Raw genomic sequence first — 21,601 nt, 5'->3', positions numbered from 1 at the left:
ATCCAATGGGTCGTCCTGGGCAGATCGGAGGAAGGGGCTTACCCTTCAAAGGGTAGTGGCCTGACCCCATACCAAGGACTGATAACCTTAGCCCCTCTCCCCCCGTTCTCCCCCCACACTGGTAGTCTGGAGTGAGGGCTAAGATTGGTAGTGATACTGGTGCAATTCAAAACCACTCTTTGCAGTTTACTGTACATGAAAGGCACCTTTGGGTATAAGTATTAGGCCCCCTGCAAAGTCTTGCTGCACAGCATCTCGGAACAGGCGCCAGATGACGCAAAGCCTTGCCGTGCAGACTGGGCCCCAAGTCCCAAGGTATTGTGTTTAGCAGGCCCAAGTGGATCCCTGTAGTCGGCCTGCTCTCCAGCACTTTGGACTTGCACCAGTCCCCCGCGACCTTTAGTGACTTTGTTAGTGCTACCTGCTTCCAAACGCTTTATTGCATTATCACTTCAACATTTTGACTTCTACATCATGAATTTTTGTTTTTTGGTCTTGTTTTGCCGAGATAAATATTCTCTATTTTTCTAAACTGGTGTGGAGTCTTTTGTGGTGTATTACTGTGTTGTGGTTGGTATGAGTTATTGCACAAATATATTACACACTTCTAAGTTAAGCCTGCCTGCTCTGTGACAAGCTACTGAAGTGTGAGCACAGGATAATTTAGAATTGTGTTGTGACTTACCCTGACTAGGATTGTGGTCCCTACCTGGGCAGGATGCATACCTTTGCCAACTAGAGACCCAATTTCTAACACTTATCATGTTATGACCCCAATTAGCTTTTTTCTAAAGGAATATTTAAAAGGAAGAATTGTGATTCTTTCATCGAGAGGACTGTATCCCTGTACCGCCTTAGAGGTGTGGAATTTTATAAAATATGTACTTGTTCGAGCAACGGATGCTTCAGAAATCTATTATAAATTGAATATTCTCATCCCTTTTGGTGCAATGCAGTGAGGTGACAAATTATGGCAGCGATCTCATCATTTTATCGCTCTGATGATTGCTTCTCAGATTAAACAAAGGCATCATGGTTTGGATTCTGGTAGGTCTATTTTGCCATCTTTCTGCAAATCTACATACAGAGTATGAAATTAGACAGTGATCACTATTTCTAGGGTTGGAATATCTTTGAGTCTATGCATACCCACAAATGTACATTATTAAGAGTATTTACCAACTCCTCACTAAAAAACTTCCAGCACTGAAAGGTTGCAAATATACTTCTGACAAAGGCAGGAGTAAAACTATGTGTAGGAAAAGTGAATTTGCAATTGGTTAGCAAATCTCCTTACTTTGGCAGACATAGATGTGTATACCAGTAAAGCCCGGTCTGGTGGCACAGTGGACTAAAGCAGCCACTACAGGGGCCTGTGTTCGTTCGACCTCATGGTTACATTTTCAAATCCCGGCAGGTCCACTCAGCCTTTCATCCATTTGAGGTCGATAAAATGAGTAGCATTGAGTTGGGTAAAATCTGTTATTCAGTGCCAGGACACTTTCGGGTAGTCATGCGCTTTACAAATACACCTGTTATGTTATGTTATGTTATATTTGCTCATGTGAAAAAAGGAACTCGCAAAAGTTTACCAGAAGTATGGTTTCATGGCCTAAAGGTATAAACCGGTATGAATTCCTGAATGTCGTATATATGCACCAGTGCAACCTGAAGGTGCACTTTTGTGACTTCCTCTAAGAAATGGTCCATCAAAGTCGTTGGTAAACCAACAACCTCTTAATAAACAAGCATTGGAAATGCAATCGGGCTCGCATTAGGAAAGTTTGAGCTATTGGTCTTATAAATGATTTTTTTTAAATTTATGTGTTATTTTTTAAAATAGCTAAATTAATAGCTTTGTCATTTACAATGCCAATAGTTCTAACTTTCGCAAACACCTATAGCATTTGTAATGCAACATGTTTTGGATTTACGTGACTTAGATGTATTGATATTACAAATAACAATGGCTTTGAATTTTTTTAAATTATTAATACTTAAATAATTTATTTAATTTGTAATGGCAATAGCTTAAACTTTTGTAAATAACTTTTGTGAAGATTATGTTCAGTGTTTTTTATTGTGACGAAAATCCAAGAACAGAAGTGAAATATTAACATCTTTTTGTGATTTGTAATAAAGAAAGAAAGCTTGAAAACAGCTTGAAACATTGAAAGAACATATTTGAACCAGTGATGCTGTGGTTGCGCTGAGTGATGCTGTGGTTGCGCTGAGTGATGCTGTGGTTGCGCTGAGTGATGCTGTGGTTGCGCTGAGTGATGCTGTGGTTGCGCTGAGTGATGCTGTGGTTGCGCTGAGTGGTATGTGCATCGGTGGAGCTTAGTGGGTGCATTGGTGGAGCTGTGTCGTGGGTGCATTGGTGGAGCTGTGTGGTGGGTGCATCGGTGGAGCTGTGTGGTGGGTGCATCGGTGGAGCTGTGTGGTGGGTGCATCGGTGGAGCTGTGTGGTGGGTGCATCGGTGGAGCTGTGTGGTGGGTGCATCGGTGGAGCTGTGTGGTGGGTGCATCGGTGGAGCTGTGTGGTGGGTGCCTCGGCTGAGCTGTGTGGTGGGTGCATCGGTGGAGCTGGGTGGTGGGTGCATCTGTGGAGCTGTGTGGTGGGTGCATCTGTGGAGCTGTGTGGTGGGTGCATCTGTGGAGCTGTGTGGTGGGTGCATCTGTGGAGCTGTGTGGTGGGTGCATCTGTGGAGCTGTGTGGTGGGTGCATCTGTGGAGCTGTGTGGTGGGTGCCTCGGTGGAGCTGTGTGGTGGGTGCATCGGTGGAGCTGTGTGGTGGGTGCATCGGTGGAGCTGTGTCGGTGGAGCTGGGTGGTGGGTGCATCGGTGGAGCTGGGTGGTGGGTGCATCGGTGGAGCTGGGTGGTGGGTGCCTCGGTGGAGCTGTGTGGTGGGTGCCTCGGTGGAGCTGTGTGGTGGGTGCCTCGGTGGAGCTGTATGGTGGGTGCCTCGGTGGCGCTGTGTGGTGGGTGCATCGGTGGAGCTGTGTTGATGGAGCTGGGTGGTGGGTGCATCGGTGGAGCTGGGTGGTGGGTGCATCGGTGGAGCTTTGTGGTGGGTGCATCGGTGGAGCTGTGTAGGTGAAGCTGTGTGGTGGGTGCATCGGTGGAGCTGTGTAGGTGGAGCTGTGTGGTGGGCGCATCGATGGAGCTGTGTGGTGGGTGCATTGGTGGAGCTGTGTGGTGGGTGCCTCGGCTGAGCTGGGTGGTGGGTGCATCGGTGGAGCTGGGTGGTGGGTGCATCTGTGGAGCTGGGTGGTGGGTGCATCTGTGGAGCCGTGTGGTGGGTGCATCGGTGGAGCTGTGTGGTGGGTGCTTCGGTGGAGCTGTGTGGTGGGTGCATCTGTGGAGCTGTGTAGGTGGAGCTGTGTGGTGGGTGCATCTGTGGAGCTGTGTGGTGGGTGCCTCGGTGGAGCTGTGTGGTGGGTGCCTCGGTGGAGCTGTGTGGTGGGTGCCTCGGTGGAGCTGTGTGGTGGGTGCATCGGTGGAGCTGTGTGGTGGGTGCATCGGTGGAGCTGTGTCGGTGGAGCTGGGTGGTGGGTGCAACGGTGGAGCTGGGTGGTGGGTGCAACGGTGGAGCTGGGTGGTGGGTGCCTCGGTGGAGCTGTGTGGTGGGTGCCTCGGTGGAGCTGTGTGGTGGGTGCCTCGGTGGAGCTGTGTGGTGGGTGCCTTGGTGGAGCTGTGTGGTGGGTGCCTCGGTGGAGCTGTGTGGTGGGTGCATCGGTGGAGCTGTGTTGGTGGAGCTGGGTGGTGGGTGCATCGGTGGAGCTGGGTGGTGGGTGCATCGGTGGAGCTGTGTGGTGGGTGCATCGGTGGAGCTGTGTGGTGGGTGCATCAGTGGAGCTGTGTAGGTGAAGCTGTGTGGTGGGTGCATCGGTGGAGCTGTGTAGGTGGAGCTGTGTGGTGGGTGCATTGGTGGAGCTGTGTGGTGGGTGCATTGGTGGAGCTGTGTGGTGGGTGCCTCGGCTGAGCTGTGTGGTGGGTGCATCGGCGGAGCTGGGTGGTGGGTGCATCGGTGGAGCTGGGTGGTGGGTGCATTGGTGGAGCTGTGTGGTGGGTGCCTCGGCTGAGCTGTGTGGTGGGTGCATCGGCGGAGCTGGGTGGTGGGTGCATCGGTGGAGCTGGGTGGTGGGTGCATCTGTGGAGCTGGGTGGTGGGTGCATCTGTGGAGCCGTGTGGTGGGTGCATCGGTGGAGCTGTGTGGTGGGTGCTTCGGTGGAGCTGTGTGGTGGGTGCATCTGTGGAGCTCTGTGGTGGGTGCCTCGGTGGAGCTGTGTGGTGGGTGCCTCGGTGGAGCTGTGTGGTGGGTGCATCTGTGGAGCTGTGTGGTGGGTGCCTTGGTGGAGCTGTGTGGTGGGTGCCTCGGTGGAGCTGTGTGGTGGGTGCATCGGTGGAGCTGTGTCGGTGGAGCTGGGTGGTGGGTGCATCGGTGGAGCTGTGTGGTGGGTGCCTCGGTGGAGCTGTGTGGTGGGTGCCTTGGTGGAGCTGTATGGTGGGTGCCTCGGTGGAGCTGTGTGGTGGGTGCATCGGTGGAGCTGTGTGGTGGGTGCATCGGTGGAGCTGTGTTGGTTGAGCTGGGTGGTGGGTGCATCGGTGGAGCTGGGTGGTGGGTGCATCGGTGGAGCTGTGTGGTGGGTGCATCGGTGGAGCTGTGTGGTGGGTGCATCGGTGGAGCTGTGTAGGTGAAGCTGTGTGGTGGGTGCATCGGTGGAGCTGTGTAGGTGGAGCTGTGTGGTGGGTGCATCAGTGGAGCTGTGTGGTGGGTGCATCAGTGGAGCTGTGTGGTGGGTGCATTGGTGGAGCTGTGTGATGGGTGCATTGGTGGAGCTGTGTGGTGGGTGCATCGGTGGAGCTGTGTGGTGGGTGCCGCGGTGGAGCTCTGTGGTGGGTGCATCGGTAACTATGTGTGGTGGGTGCAATGGTGGAGCTTAGTGGGTGCATTGGTGGAGCTGTGTGGTGGGTGCATTGGTGGAGCTTAGTTGGAGCATCAGTGGAGCTAGGTGGTGGGTGCATCGGTGGAGCTGTGTGGTGGGTGCCTCGGCGGAGCTGTGTGGTGGGTGCATCGGTGGAGCTGGGTAGTGGGTGCATCGGTGGAGCTGTGTGGTGGGTGCTTCTGTGGAGCTGTGTGGTGGGTGCATCTGTGGAGCTGTGTGGTGGGTGCATCTGTGGAGCTGTGTGGTGGGTGCATCTGTGGAGCTGTGTGCATCGGTGGAGCTGTGTGGTGGGTGCATTGGTGGAGCTGTGTGGTGGGTGCCTCGGTGGAGCTGTGTGGTGGGTGCCTCGGTGGAGCTGTGTGGTGGGTGCCTCGGTGGAGCTGTGTGGTGGGTGCATCGGTGGAGCTGGGTGGTGGGTGCCTTGTTGGAGCTGTATGGTGGGTGCCTCGTTGGAGCTGTGTGGTGGGTGCATCGGTGGAGTTGTGTGGTGGGTGCATCGGTGGAGCGGTGGAGGTGGGTGGTGGGTGCATCGGTGGAGCTGGGTGGTGGGTGCATCGGTGGAGCTGTGTCGGTGGAGCTGTGTGGTGGCTGCATCGGTGGAGCTGTGTGGTGGCTGCATCGGTGGAGCTGTGTGGTGGGTCGTTCGGTGGAGCTGTGTGGTGGGTGCCTCGGTGGAGCTGTGTGGTGGGTGCATCGGTGGAGCCGTGTAGGTGGAGCGGTGTGGGTGCATCGGTGGAGCTGTGTGGTGGGTGCATTGGTGGAGCTTAGTTGGAGCATCGGTGGAGCTGTGTGGTGGTTGCATCTGTGGAGCTTTGTGGTGGGTGCATCAGTGGAGCTGTGTGGTGGGTGCATCGGTGGAGCTGTGTCGTTGGAGCTGTGTGCTGGGTGCATCGGTGGAGCTGGGTGCATCGGTGGAGCTGGGTGGTGGGTGCATCGGTGGAGCTGTGTAGGTGGAGCTGTGTACTGGGTACATCGGTGGAGCTGGGTGGTGGGTGCATCAGTGGAGCTGGGTGGTGGGTGCATCGGTGGAGCTGTGTGGTGGGTGCATCGGTGGAGCTGTGTAGGTGGAGCTGTGTGGTGGGTGCATCTGTGGAGCTGTGTGGTGGGTGCCTCGGTGGAGCTGTGTGGTGGGTGCATCGGTGGAGCTGTGTGGTGGGTGCATCGGTGGAGCTGTATGGTGGGTGCCTCGGTGGAGCTGGATTCAATTGTCTTATTACGAGGAGGCCCTGGTATCAGAACACTCATGTTGTAATAAAACAACGGATAGTACATTATCTGGAAATGCATTTCAAATCAACTTCAAGAAAGTTGTTTAGCAATATTAGAATCTGAGTGCATACTCACTCAGCATCAGAGTGGTTAAACTGCTGACCATGGAACGACTAATTTCGTTCCAAATGTGCAGTACGGTACAAATAAATCTGTTTCGTGGCGTTCATTCAATTTCTTCATGCATGTGGGCATTCACCTGTAAACGTGACCGTAGCTCGTTGTGTGCTTGTCGGCGAGTTTCCAACACTTGTCTTTTGGTAGGGAGTCACAAAATTTCGTCAAGAGGGGAAATTATTTACCGGCGGAGAATATAGACACTTTACATCATCTTGGGCCAGAGAAATTGTGATGTTGGGCACGAAAAGTTTCTGAAATGCACATTTTTCTTCGAACCATTTAGGTTCTGAGGCACAATATTTATTTTCAGGAACTGGAGGAGGCCTCTTTGTTAATAAGAAAAAAAGCCTAACACGTTTGTCTTTACACCTGCACTTCCACCTATCAACGCTAGACGGTACTGTTGGCACAGTGAACATAGACATAAATTACAATATGCCGTTGATGAGTTTCCAGCAAAAGCTAATATGTCATTCTCAAATGTCTCGGTCTGAAAATGCTGTTGAATTAACTCAGCAATAAAACTGAAAAATGTAGAGAAAGACAGGATGATATCTACCAATATCCATTTGTGGGATGATGTCAGATTGATACATTGTCGCCTGGGAAGATAAATTGGGCGACGAATTGGAGATGTGTCGGACACCTGTGGGGAAGCATCCCATTCCAGTTCTCCATTCCATTTTGAATGATATTTGTTGGTTTCTGATCACTTAAGATATATGGTGGTCAGATTTTTTAAAAGCAAAAATCAGGCCATAACAGACATAAAATTGGGACTACAGTTTTGCCGCAGTCGGATGGTACGGAATAACCTAATTGACAGCACCTACCTTCATGGAAAACTGACGTTGATGAAGAACAAAGGTATCAAAGTTAGCTTTTTGTGGGTACTTTCCAGGGGAAGATTAAGTGCAACGTAGAAACACGGTATCTGTGTCATTTATATTGTTTTTTGATGACTGCTGCGAACTGGTCCTGCACGAGTTCCGGAGAAGAGTTGCCTCCTTTTGTGCTTAAATCTCCCCTCTTTGAAATGTGAGACACGTGGTGCATTTACCGAAATTTATCAGGACGGACTTTGAACGACAAAGACTGTCAGTGCAAATCAAGGGTGTGTTATAAATCAGGCCTAAAATCCTCTCAAGCCGTATATTCCGTTTATCATGCATGGAAGTCTACAATCCCTAAATAAAACGCCTGTCTCTAATTTCTTTATACCACAAAGAAACAAGTTAAACAAGTTTTAAAAGGAGACACGGCCTGCGGCCGTGAAACTGAAAGTACGGCCGGCCGGCCGTGAATAATTAGGGGGTGAGAAATGCGCTAGGAGGGCTGCCTTTGATGTGGTAATGCGAGGCAGGCAGGCAGGCGGCTGGTGGCATTGTGCACGTGCTTTTTAGGGCTTGCGATTGCGCAATGACCTAAAAAGCATATGCACTGCATGGAATCTCCAGTGGAATAGCCAGTGGTGGTTAAACTCTGGATAAGCCACAATAGAGCTTCGCCAGCTATGCGCAGAAGCGCATTAGCAGGCAAGCCCTAAAAAGGAGTCTCTATTAGATATCGACTGACATACCTACAAGTAGGAAAATAAAATATGATCCTTAACATGATTTCCTTCTGTTGATCTGAAACCCATCAGAACCAGATGTATTTTAACTTCAACATGATATACATCATATTCATGTACACATGGAGAGCAATTCAACCTCCTTTCTGACCTGCAATGGTCTGTAGAAAAGTAATAGCAGGGTCCTGAAGTTTTAAGAAGCCCCCTGTCATTATTTCAATGCTACATGCAAATAGGAGACACCCACCTTCTAAAATCAAAAGCATGCAATTTGTTATGTTATGTTATATGAGTTTATAACATGCACAGCTATTCATGAGTGTCCTGGCGCGGTGCCTGGCAGGGTAAGGACAGTGAGCTTTCAGGAAAATAGTTTTGTTTTCAGTTTCCTCATGAACGCAACTGGGTCCTGGTTGGTACGCAGGGCAAGAGGAAGGGCATTCCATGCATCCGCCGCTTTCACTGTAAATGAGCTGCCCCATATTCTCTGAAACTTGAAATGAGGGACCTGAGCATAACAAAGGGACGAGGATCGCAGGAGGGCGCACGGGAACATAGAAGGAGAGACGCCTCTGCAAGTAAAGATGACCACAACCATGACGAGCACGGTGGGCCAAAGTCAATAGTTTAAATTTAACTCTATCCACCATAGGGAGCCAGTGGAGAGAACGCAGTTGTTGACTGACACTGTTCCTAGCCGAAATGCCCAATAGAAGTCTGGCTTGCGTGATGGACAGCAGGCTGAAACTGAACTCGGACAACATATTCAAGATAGTTCATACAAAATGTTTTATATTTCATCAGTACGTATTTACTTCATACTTTTTTTGTTTTTCTTATTGTTTTTTGTTCACACAAACAGATTCTCAATAGTACTGTTTTTTACAAATTGATACCAAGTTGTGATAGATTAAGAACTCTGTGTACAGTGCATAATTGAAAAAATACAAAAACAACCTTTACAGACATTACATAAACAAATTTATTGTAAATGTAAACAATCGTACTACTTTGATGTCATGTAACAGGATTTTATGGCCTATTTATCCTCTGTACTTATACATTGATTGGTCCAAATGGTGTTGAGGTCAGAAAACGTCTGAGTACATTTTTTGTACGTTAAGCCACCATTAGTTGGCTAAACTTGAAAGTCTCTTTTTAAAAAAAAATTTTTATTTTTTGAAAACCTTTTATTCGTGTAGATGGTTGCATACAAATACGGGCCTACAACCCAGAGGCCGGCCACAAAATAAACTAGAAAGCACCAATATCAATAAAAAGTACGGAGTGGTTACGCAATACTACACAATGCTGCGCGTCCATAATGCTAACTGAGTGTAACCCCCCGGCACAGGATCACAGAAGGTTAATTTTATGTTAAAGAATAAAGGATCGGTTGTGGGGGGAACAGAACCAACAACATTATAATAGGGAACCCATAGATCTGTCATCAGAATAGTCCAAAGAGTTCAAGCCATAGATGCCCTTGCAATTCTTCTTCGGCCAGTGTCCACCCGCAACCTCATGTGCCCAAAGACAAGCAGAACATCACTCTCATGATAATCAAATTATCAGTGAGACGGATAAAGTGCAATCATTATACAGCCCAACCCAGAGAGTAAAAGAAAACGAAAATACTAGAAAAAAGGAAAAGGGGACTCCGCGTTATTGTACCCGCCCCACGGCAATAATGGCGATCAACAATCCAGACAGTAAACATTCTTAGGGGCGGGGTGGCTAAGTCAGGATAAGCAGAACCTGAAAGTACCATATTACATAGGAATACCCAATCCTCCCCCCCCCCCAGGCATTCACCCCGCGGGAATCATGCACAGTCATGGAGACCCAAGAAAAGGACACAAAAGAGCCATAGAAACAAGTAACTATCTAATAGACCCCAACCCACCTGCCCCATCCTGCACCCCTGCAGAAGGCTATGGCCTACCTCTCCCAGCAGCGTGCCTGTCGCCCTAAACATGAACCCGAAATATAGAAAGAGACGATGTAGGGAAAAAGAAAGAAAACAGATAAAAAGAGAAAAAGAAAAGCCAGGGGGGGGATACCATGTAACAAGGCGCACGGCCCCCACCCCCCGCCCATACAAACAATTAATGCAGCCCAAAACGAAACTGGCATGTTTTCAGGTAGCCATACATATTAAGAATTCGACAAATTATCACAATTTGGGGCAGTCCACCGGACCGAACAGCAGTCCTCCCGATTAAGAACCGGGCTCACCCCAGCCCTTTCTTAGCCATCGCCACGATGTATGTCGAAGTAGCGGGCATAAAACAAAGCGGAGAGAAAAGGCCGTGGAGCAGCCGCTGAATGGCCAATGGAAGCAATCCATGGGATCTCCTCCGCCGACGGTAACGCAAAAGCTGTGTACGGCAGTTATGTACATCAGTGTCAATGGTCACCAGCAAATCTTCCCGCATGCGAACCAGGACATCGTTACCCCCACCAAAATGCGGGAAACAACCAGCAATCACCTCGGGCCCATCCGCATCTCTGAGGGACGGCCCCGGAGCAATGGCGGTCACCACATTGTCTTGCACACAAGAATCCCGGGCCAAGGTCACTTGCCAAATCTTCAGCGCTCGTAGGACGTCGCCAATCGTGAGTTCACGCTCCCCAGTGCAGGCCCCATCACAGTACAGAGGCACAGCATTGACATCCCGGGGCGTTCCACAGCATACGGCATCTGCCGCCATTTTGCGAGAACAGCGCCGTCTTTTCGGAGCCAACTCCTGGGGCGGGCTCACAAGCAGGGCCCCCGCGGGATCCCCCTCAAGCATCCAAACTGCAACCTCGATGCAGAAATGAGGGCCACCAAAAGATGGGGACCCGCCGGCGCCACCGCTCCGCTGGAGCCGCTTTCCGCCACCGAGCGATGAAGTTCGGAATGGCCGGGCAAGGCAACAAGGGGGGGAGCCACCAACACGGCGTCCCCCACACACAACCTGCCGCACCTCACCTCTGGACCACTGGACGGTAGTCCCAGGCGCGTTCAGTTGCCTCCGGCTTTTTCGCACAACTGCCTTTTCCGGCCGGCCTCCATCCTCCACCCGAGGCCGCCACCGTCTCGCCGGCTCTCGCTGAAGGCAAGGCCCCGGTCTCCACCCCCCGGAGGCCGCACTTCCTGGGAGGACGCCGCTGCGGACCCACTGAACGCCGGAGCCACCAGGAAGGGTGGTAAGTATCAGCAGACCTTCATATATAAAATGTTATCGTTTTTGGGTAGGATGGGCGGCAGGATAAATGAGTTTGGGCAGGGAGGCCGGCGGAGCCGAGCTACCGTGCGGCCATCACGCTGTCGAGCTTGGCTCCTCCCCGAAAGTCTCTTTTTTATATTCAATGTAGAGATACTCTTGGCCTCGTTGAAGGAATTGGGGGGTAGTGAGTGTGCCGACACATGTTGACCTTTGTGTGGGAACCATGAGGATTCAAAGAAGGTCTTCCTCAGGGCTGGGAACTTCGGTGTAGGACACTGGGATTTAAAAAGTGAAAGAGTAGATTAATCTCTTGTTCTTGGTTATAGCAAGGGTTACGTGAAAGCTCAAAGGCGCCAAACATATATATTTACCATACTGAGTGTAAGTCTGAAAGTCTCTTCAACTGGCGGGGATGTCACCTCTCGGCAAAGGAACGCATTATTCACTCTTTATGTGCTCTAATGACTGTGGGTAAAGAGGTGGGTTATCTCGTCAGTCACTAATCACAGGGGTTAAACATGTTTCAGCTAATCAAGCCTTGAAGATTGCGTTTTTAGACAAAGTGGGAACATGCACAACTTCATTGTGAGTGACTGTGGATACTTCGGTTTAATTTATAGTTGACACAGTGGCCAATGGCCTCTATGTGGTGAGTCAGGGGACTTCTAATCTGTGGCAATGGTGTCTTGCATTTGCAAACTTGGTGTAGCAGTCTGGTCTTGCTGTTGTCATGGTGCTGCATGCAACCCTCCTTCCTGTGCCATACTCTTGACATAAATGACAAAAACGACTGTTACCTTAATTTTTTTGAGCAGTGGCACTTCCACTATGGGGTGACCGCGCTGTACTTCACGCGTCTGGTTCTGTCGGCGTTTGGAACGCGTCTTGTTGACTTCCGCGTTAGTCACGTAATCTTAGTACGGCTTCGCGCGTTGATGTATTGACGTCAGTCTGCATGGCTGTCTAGTAATCGTGCCTGTCTTCCGGTCTTATCTTGGATTTGTAGCCTTGTTAATGTTTGGATTTGGGAAACCGGCTATTATACCAGGAGATAAGTCCCTTCAGAATTATATGTGTTTAGGGAAAAGGTTAAAAGCAGTGCATAATTTCAGATAGCTCGCGCTCTGCCCTCCAAAGACTAACGTGGGCTGGCAAACAGGCTCGGACAAGTTGGAAAGTACTTACACAACCATATCACCAGGGCGGCTTTGAAGCACCTGACTTTCAACTGTTTTATATTTGTGCGCAGGCACAGCATGCACACTATTGGATGAAACCACATGCGCACATACCGCACATTGCAGTGGAAAAAGACAGCATTTCTCCCATGCCTCTGACAGCCCTCCTGGCTGACCCAATCCGCTCTTTGCCAAGAGTCACGATACACGCAGCTAGGTGCACTTCGAGAGCATGGCACGCGCTGGCACACAGAGCACATAAATTACCAATATATGCACGTGCAATACCCATGGCCAAACACCCAAATTTACTGTAACTCAAGAACCAAAAATGCAGGAGCTGCTTGAGGAGATGGGACTGCACACCATGGGTCAAATGTTTCCCCATAACACGTTTATTAAATGGGTGGATCCCTCCCTATGTGCACACCAGCTCCCAATGAAAATTTTTTGCGTATCTAAGGTTAAGCGCGGCTGTAAAGTCACTATACAACACTTTTCCGGCTGAGCCCGAACAATTGACTACGCTATAAATACTATTAACGGCTCCCACCCGAAAACAAAATTGGTAACACGACTATACACAGCCGCTCAGGAGGAACAGGCGGAAAAGCCCGAAGCAGCGCGAACCAGATGGGAAAGATCACTGAGTACCTCAATCACAGAACAAGATTGGCAATACAGCTGTAGACAACTCACACTACTCACGTCCAATTGCAATTTAGACATTATCCATTTCAAGTTCATTCATCAACTATATTACACACCAGCTAAGTTACACAGACTGGGCCTTTGAGTCACAAGCGCCTGCCTTAGGTGCAAAGCGCAAGACGCAGACTTCCTACACGTATCCTGGTCATGCCCAGGACTGCAGACCTACTGGTGTGAAGTCACTACTGCACTAACTGATATGCTATCAGAACCAATCCCAAATACCCCCTTGGTATGTATATTGGGAGCCAAAAAGCTCAAATACACTAGACGCAGGAAATTCTTAGCGGTAGCTCTATTACTTTCAAAGAGGCGGGTAGCGATCCGAAGGGGGAGCAAGAGGCCGCCTAGACTGAAAGACTGATTCAAGGACATGACATATTGCAAAGAAACATTAAAAACATAGGCGGAAGATATTCCACAAACTTCAAGAACTAGAGACTTCTGGGAACCGCTAGTGCACTACTTGCAGGACAATACAGATCCAGAGACATGAGCGGGCAACTGTCAATGACAATGTTGCTATAGTTCTCAGACGAGGGACCTGTACTGGGTTAGATGGAGTGGGAAGACTGTGGGGCCTTCACAGAGGCAGACTCATGTTTGAATAGACATACCTTAATGTTCTTGGACATTGACAAGTGGAAGAAGCAAATGATTATGTATGTACCTTATATTGTAACCAATGAGTGTCAAATGTACCATCAGATCTGGAATTGTATGATACTGCTTATCGTGTAACTGCTGGTCGGAGAAAAAATAAAATAATAATAATTTTAGAAAGCTCATTCAGTCCGTTATCTGTTGTGCCCAATTTGAGAATGTATTTGGCTTCAAAGTTGGCCAGTAGTGTATCTGTAGTTTTCCTGTCACATGACAAAATATCATTTGTTATCTATTGCATCTACAACAAGTAGGATTAGCCTACACATCTATAGGGTTACATGTTGCAGCAGTGGCGGCATATCTGCAAAACAGACAATATTAGGCTCTGAGGAGTCATGCGATTGTGTAGCGGAATATTTTGGCTGAAACCTGAGGTCTTTCTGAATTTTTTGTACCACCTCGGGACATCCTTAAGAGTATTGCTATGGGTATTTAATCAGGTTCTCCTGGTGACCCGGCTACCCCTAGGGTGTTGAGGAGTAGCATGGATGTACTCGAGCCTTTTCTGAGACATTTACTAGAACTATCTTTTATCTCAGGAGTGGTCTCAGAAATGTGGAAGGAGGCTGTGGTTCTTCCCCTACAAAAAAAAGCCTCACATCAGTGCGGATCAGCTTGAGAATCTGCGTCCCATCTCTTTGCTTCCGTACTTTGCAAAGGTGGCGAAAAAAAATTGTGAATGCTCAGTTGACTGCCCACATCTGCACCAATAACCTTCTTAATCATTCTCAGTCCGGCTTTCGGGCTTTGCATTCTACAGAATCGGCCCTGCTGTACTCCACTGAGACATCCGGAAGTATATGGACGAAGGTCAGACGGCGGCCTTGATTCTTTTAGACTTAAGTGCCACGTTCGACACTGTCGCCTACCATACTTTGCTCTACGATTTGGAGAAAGGGGGTATAGCTGGCAGAGCACTAGAATGGATGGAGTCCTTTTTGTGCGAGGGCAGCTTTCGAGTTATGCAAGGCAACCATTACTCTAGAAACATCAAGCTGGCCAGGGGGGTGCCTCAGGGCTCTGTATTGAGCCCTACACTGTTCAATCTGTATGTCGCTCCCCTGGCTAAAATCTCGGACAAATATGGAATCAGTGCCTTGTCCTATGCTGATGACACCCAGCTAGTAGTCTCCCTGACCCAAGCCCGGGTAGATTCTGCCTCCAACTTTGTAGCTTGCCTCCAAGAACTGGCTGACTGGATGGCAAATAATTGCTTGAGGCTGAATGGAGGTACAAAAGGAGGTGGTGATGGATGGAGCATCTGAATCAAACACTCACACCCAGTCAAAAGATCTGGGTTTAATCCATCACCGTTCTTTAACCCACTCTGCCACCCCAGTTCAGACATGGCTATATGCAAATCAGCCTGACCCTGTGCCTCATGGGAACAGTCCAGCCCGAACTGCGAAGCCATGTCTTTCCTGGACCGGAAACAAGCTTCCGAGGACCGGTTTCTGGCATTCCAGCCATCTTCAGCCCGGCTTGCTTGAATCCAGTGGGAAAGTGAGCAAGGGACTCCCGTCTGAGCATACCCTGCCACACTTATGGCGGCCAAAAGAGGGTGGTGATGGACGGAGCATCTGAATCAATCAAACACTCACACCCAGTCAAAAGATCTGGGTTTAATCCATCACCGTTCTTTAGCCCACTCTGCCACCCCAGTTCAGACATGGCTATATGCAAATCAGTCTGACCCTGTGCCTCATGGGAACAGTCCAGCCCAAACTGCCAAGCCATGTCTTCCCTGGACCGGAAACAAGCTTCCGAGGACTGGTTTCTGGCATTCCAGCCGTCTTCAGCCCGGCTTGCTTGAATCCAGTGGCAAAGTGAACAAGGGACTCACGTCTGAGCATACCCTGCCACACTTATGGCGGCCAAAAGGGGATGGTGATGGACGGAGCATCTAAATCAATCAAACACTCACACCCAGTCAAAAGATCTGGGTTTAATCCATCACCGTTCTTTAGCCCACTCTGCCACCCCAGTTCTGAATGGCAGCAAGACCGAGGTGTTGGTGATTGGGAAAGCTCCTTCTGTCTGGTCCTCGGCATGGTGGCCCCAGTCTCTGGGCTCTACTCCCATACCCAGTGAGCGGGCTAAGAATCTTGGGGTCTGGGTAGACAACAAACTGTCCTTCGACTACCACACCAGGCAGGTGGCAGGTGCGTGTTTTGGGATATTGAAGAGATTGGTGTGGCTCACTGGTTAGAGGCGGCAGACCCGAGAGCAGAGGACAGCCCGGGACCAGGGTTCAATTCCCAACGCGGCAGGGTCGTGGACCAGGGTTAGCGGACTCAATAATTCTCATCTCAGTGCCTACTCTAACCAGGGATCACACTTGGCAACTCTGGGCATTAGCTTGCCTCGTCTCCACAACGGCCCCCCACATACGCCGGGGATGCCTGGTTTCACCTTGGAGATACCCAGTAGGGACCATCTCACAGGGAAAGCCAGGACGGGTTCCCCAGTGGTCACTGTGCAGAGATACTCCTTCGGGAGTCGATTCTAGCGCATTACAAACCCACAATTAATTAATTAATTAATTAATTGCGTAAAACCCTTGATGCCCTTCCCACTGCATCCAGAAAGATCCTGTTCCACGCCATGGTAACATCCCGCCTGGACTATGGAAACCTTTTATACTTGGGCACGACCGCAAGATGCCTGCAACGCCTACAGTACGTTCAGAATGCAGCGGCTAAGCTAGTTCTCAGGCTCTCTAAAAGGGCCTCAGCGACTGGTGCGCTGGCTTCTCTGCACTGGCTCCCCATTAGGGAGAGGGTGAAGTTCAAGGCCGTGTGCGTGAGTCATAGGATCTTACAAAGAAAGGGCCCCTCATATCTTCACAATCTTCTCACAACCTATGTACCGACCAGACTCTAAAGGTCCGGCGGAAAGGGCACTGTACAGGTTCCCATAGTTAAGAGAGCCAGGATGGGTGGGCGTTCCTTCCGATACTTGCCAGCCCAATTGTGGAATTCACTCCCACAGACACTCCGTTTGGAGCACTCCGAAACGACCCTTCGGAAAGCTCTGAAGACCTACCTCTTTCCTGCAGCCATCTCTGAATGATTGGCGTTCTTATTCCCTTTTGCCACTGTAGCGTGGGGACACACTACCTCAGTGTAACCATGCGCTTTACAAATGCAACTATTATTATTATTATTATTTATCTCTATTCAAGATCCCAGTAATTAAAGCCTTTATGCAAGGACTTACGGGAATAATACCACCAAGAGTGCCACCTGCACCTACATGGTACCTTAACATTGTTCTTACAAGGCTAATGAGTCCACTCTTTGAACCTTTACATAGTTGTCAGTTACAATTTCTTTCATGGAAAGTTGCCTTCCTAATCGCCATCATTTCACTCAGGCGTGTTGGTGAGTTACAGGCATTAAACTTTGAAGTACTCTTCTATCAACTACACAAAGAGAGTGGTTATTCATACAAATCCTAAATTGCTCCCAAAAGAAATTTCTGCTTTTCATATTAATCAGTCAGTTGAGTTACCTGTGTTCTTTCCTCAGCCTGATTCAGTAGAAGAAAGAGCTCTGCATGCGCTTGATGTTACAAGAGCACTACTATACTACAATAACAGGACAAAGAGTTTTCGTAAAACAAAACAATTTTTTGTTGCATGTGCTCCACCTCATAAAGGAAATCCTATTTTTGAAATCTGACATTTCTTGGTAGATAGTCAAATGTATTCAAACTTGTTGCGTTGAAGCTAAAAGAACTTCAACTGTTCCACCTAGAGCACACTCTACTCGCAAAATAGGAGCATTTACGGCATTCTTAGGTAACATTCCCATAGCTCACATATGTAAAGCAGCTACATGGTCCAAATCACACATATTTCCTAAACATTATTGTGTGGATGTCTTACCATGTCAACAAGCTAATGTAGGACAAGCAGTGCTAAATACGTTATTTCAGACAACTGCAACATCCACTGGTTAGCCACCATATAGGAGAACTGCTATATAGTTAATGCAAAGCATGTGTATCTACAGCACACATGCCTCGAACAGATTGTTACTTACCCTGTAAGCATCTGTTCTTGGTATGTAGAGCTGTAGATTCACTTGCGCCCTCCCTCCTCTACGGATACCTATGGTTGTTGCTGTTAGTAATACAATTATTCATATTTCCTATGCATGCACATCTTTCTTTACACTAATTTACTCCATTTTCATCCTTTTGCGGTAAAACAATCTAACAATGGAGTCGATGCCCTTGCACATTATCACCAAAAGTAGGAGTCATCTTACCTTGTGACTGGGAAAGACTTTTTCGAAGAAAAACAACTTGCAAACATCCGGACTAGATGGCAGGAGGATGCAAAGCATGTTAATCTACCACTCTAGATGCCAAGAACCAATGCTTACAGGATAACATAATCCTTCTGCAGTCCCTTACCACTTTGACACATGTAAACAGTGTACTTTACAATATTGAACTTATAACAAAGATGACCCTGACAGGGTAAGTGCGATTCAAAATGAAAAGGTTCTGATATTGTCTATGATGAAATTTGTTCAGGAAAATGAACAATGTAGGTTTATTTCTGTTGTTTCTTTCAATTGTTCATCTTTTATGTGGCACATTAGGAATTTAATTTCCAATTGTATTCCCCACAGGAAACCTTAGAGCTTATTGAGGGAACTTTGTCAACCTCAGAAGGGAATAATACCCTTGAAGTTGTTGAAGGGTTCACTCGGAGATGAAGTGTTGAGTGCAATTGGGAAGCTTCCCCTTGGAAAGGCCCCCGGTTTAGATAAGATCCCTGGGGATTTATTTCGGGAACAACCCAACATCTGGGGCCCCTATCTTTGGGTAATATTTAACACCATTTGAAATGGCATGAAAATCCTGGATACCTGGTTAGGGGCTGACATTTTTCCAGTATATACGAAGGGCTCACTCCTCCTGCCCACTCATTACATGCCGATCAGCCTGATTGACGTCACCGAGAAGCTGTTTGCCAGGATTGTCCTGGAGCGTCTCCTGTCCTGGGTAGACGACCGCAAAATTCTGAGTGCGTACCAGGCTGGTTTTAGTAAAAACATTTCCACTATTGACCAAATCTTCAGGCTCCAATTATTATATTGGAAGAGGGTGTCAATAGAGGGTGGGAGCCTCTATTTGATTTTCGTTGATCTTAAATCAGCCTTTGATTTGGTACCTCGAGATAAACTGTGGTTGGTTCTTGAGCAAATGGGCATTCCGTCCTACTTGCTGTCTTTGATTAAGCACCTGCATACTGGAAAATTGGCCAAGGTGAGATACGGGAAATATGGGGAATTAACCCCCCGTTTCCCAGTAAATAGAGGTGTAAGGCAGGGGTGCGTTCTGGCCCCTAAACTGTTCTGTCTTTTTATTAACGCGCTGGTGGACCAATTAAATGAGGTAGCTATCAATAATGGCCCAAAGCTGGTCTGTAACAAGGTGCCAGCTATCATGTTTGCGGATGACACTTTGTTACTATCCAAGTCTCCCATGGGCATCCAAAAGATTCCTGACCGTTTCTCTCTATTTTGTAAAGACAGGGGGTTGGAGATCAACACATCTAAAAGCAAGTATATGGTTTTTAATCCAAGTAAATTATCTCTGGTACGCGGTCAGAAACATTTGGATGGGGCCCGCAGCAAGAAAAGGCAGGCTTAAGGCTAGCACAGACGGCTGGGGGAATAGTAAAATCATTCAGGAACTCATCATATAGACTGCTGGCCGAGATTTAATAAGTCCTAATCAGGAGTGCTATAATGTATGGGGCAGAATTTTGGGGTCATCTCCCTGCGGGTGGATTGGCCAAATCTGAGAATAAGTTTATGAGGCAGCTCTTGGTCTACCGCTAAGTACCACTCTCATCCCCCTACATATGGATCTTGGGATTAGACCCATAGAGGAGGAGCTTTGACTGCGTCCCTTGACTTATCTGGCGTAGACTATGGGCGACCCCCGATTTAATAGTCTACCAGTCTGAACTTAAGGTGATTCTCGGACTCCAAGGGGTGGGAAAACTATCCTGGTTTGTACACATAAGAGATATGTGCTTCAGGTTAGGCCGGCCAAACCTATGGACCCACCCTGAGGAAGTGTCCCCGACAATATCGCGGATAGAACTAGTTAAAGCTTACAGACTGCTTGACTGGCTGAAACTCAGGGAAACACAAAACTAGGCCGCCTAACTACTGACTTTCTTAAATTTTAAAGGCAAGTATCTATCTGAGTCTTTCCTTGATGTTGTTCAACCATCCATGGCAAGGAAGCTATATATACAATTCAGATTGGGTTCCCTGCCGGTTCATGCATTTACAAACAAATGGTCAAAAGCTTCTCCCATTGGATGTCCTGCTTGCAACAGCCAAGAAGAGTGAGCCATTCATGTTTTCTTCTTCTGTCCTGGCTATAATGCATCCAGGAGGCATTGACTCCTACCACTTTGCAGGAAATTGGGGTATAGACAGTGTATGGAGGCATTTAGAGTTTTGAGAACTGACACCCTTCCTCCGATTGTTTTTACTGTGTCCAGTTTCCTCAATTCTATGTGGCATAGGCACCAGAAGATTTTTTAATCCCCCCCCGCATATGTTAAACGCCCTCTTTGTATTTTCTACTGTTTTAACACTATTAATTCATAAAATCGCTGTTTTAACTTTTTTAAATTTTAACATCTTTTTAACTATTATGAAACCTGATCAATTCATTTGCATTCTGGTTATAATTTATAATGTATATTGATGTTTTTATTGCCCAAACCAAGTGACGTATGTATTATATTTTCTGCTTTTACGGTCTATAATGACCGAAATAAAGCTTAGAAATGGAAAATGAAATATTTTGAGTGACTCCCAGTTGGAACAGATATAACAATTTGCGCATGACACAATAAAAATAAACATTTACCCAATTATTTGTTATGCGAATTGCAATGAAATTGTTGTTTTTGTACTTGCAAATTGCTTTCAGTGACCATGGTAAAGCCTCTTATTTTCCTTCCTAGGATGGCTGGGTTGGGGTCAGAACGATCAAATTAAAGAAGAGACTCTCGGCCACCGATTTCTACAACGGATACTTGTACCCCTGTTTGAAAGATGACAGGCCTTCAAAGGAGGAGGGGTGTCTGTTTCAGACACTCAGACTCCCAGCCAAGCAGAGTGCCCGGACAGAAAAGAGCTAGGCTCCAGTGGGACCTGCAGCTGGAAGCCCACCCTTCAGTGTGTAAAACTCTGTATACTGAGAACCAGTGCTGAATATTCCAGGACTACACTGTCACACGGGCCACATTCCTTGCTTCCCTCTGATGCCTTTGTTCTATACAGAATGCTGAATGCCTAGTTCTACTGTATCGGGAACACACTCCAGCATGAGGCGGCCATACAAAATGGCTGAAGCTTTATACACTAAAAGATGTTCTCTATCAGTATTCAATATAAAAGACTTTTCAAATGATACAACGTCTAACAACAAGTGTCGTCACTTCCGTGCACTGAATAATGAGGGGGTTTCGGCACAGGGACTCTAACAACCAGTGCATAAGCCCCTTCAAAAGCATAGATTTTATTGGACGCTTCATTTTATTAATCTCAGCTTTATCCAAAGGTGAGGATTTTATTTTGATTGAAAACATGTTTAATAAAAATATTTTTTTAATTAAAGTTAAAGGTATATTATCGAATCGCCATTCATACTTTATTTTCTACAAGTAAAATAGATTTGCAGTGGCAGCAAACCATGTTCTTAAAAAGCATGTTCTTAAAAAGCATGGTACTTTCAATGTAAAACCTCTACAGACAATCTTTAAATCTCTCCACGGTAAAAGCCCGGCTTTCCTTTTTTAACAAAATGCTGTGCTATATCCCTAACCACCAGCTCAGATCAGCACATTTAGAAAGAGACTGAGCTGAGACAGA

General features: G+C 47.9%; 1 protein-coding gene across 2 annotated transcripts in view; it reads left to right on the top strand.

Moving 5' to 3' along the window:
• MTFMT (mitochondrial methionyl-tRNA formyltransferase) overlaps nucleotides 1-21,363 on the top strand; it is an 87,437-nt gene extending 66,074 nt beyond the window's left edge. For both annotated transcript variants that reach the window (XM_086958036.1, XM_086958035.1), the window contains exon 9: nucleotides 20,692-21,363. In XM_086958036.1, coding sequence (XP_086814162.1) covers nucleotides 20,692-20,868 — 177 coding nt within the window. In that variant the 3' untranslated portion in view covers nucleotides 20,869-21,363. The remainder of the gene's footprint in view (nucleotides 1-20,691) is intronic.
• The last annotated feature ends 238 nt before the right edge of the window (nucleotides 21,364-21,601 follow it).

The sequence above is a fragment of the Lissotriton vulgaris genome, chromosome 2_1 (genome assembly GCF_964263255.1).
Source record: "Lissotriton vulgaris chromosome 2_1, aLisVul1.2, whole genome shotgun sequence".
NCBI classification, from domain to species: domain Eukaryota; kingdom Metazoa; phylum Chordata; class Amphibia; order Caudata; family Salamandridae; genus Lissotriton; species Lissotriton vulgaris.
Note: the sequence above shows the minus strand (reverse complement) of the source record. Positions and strands in the feature narration are given on the sequence as shown.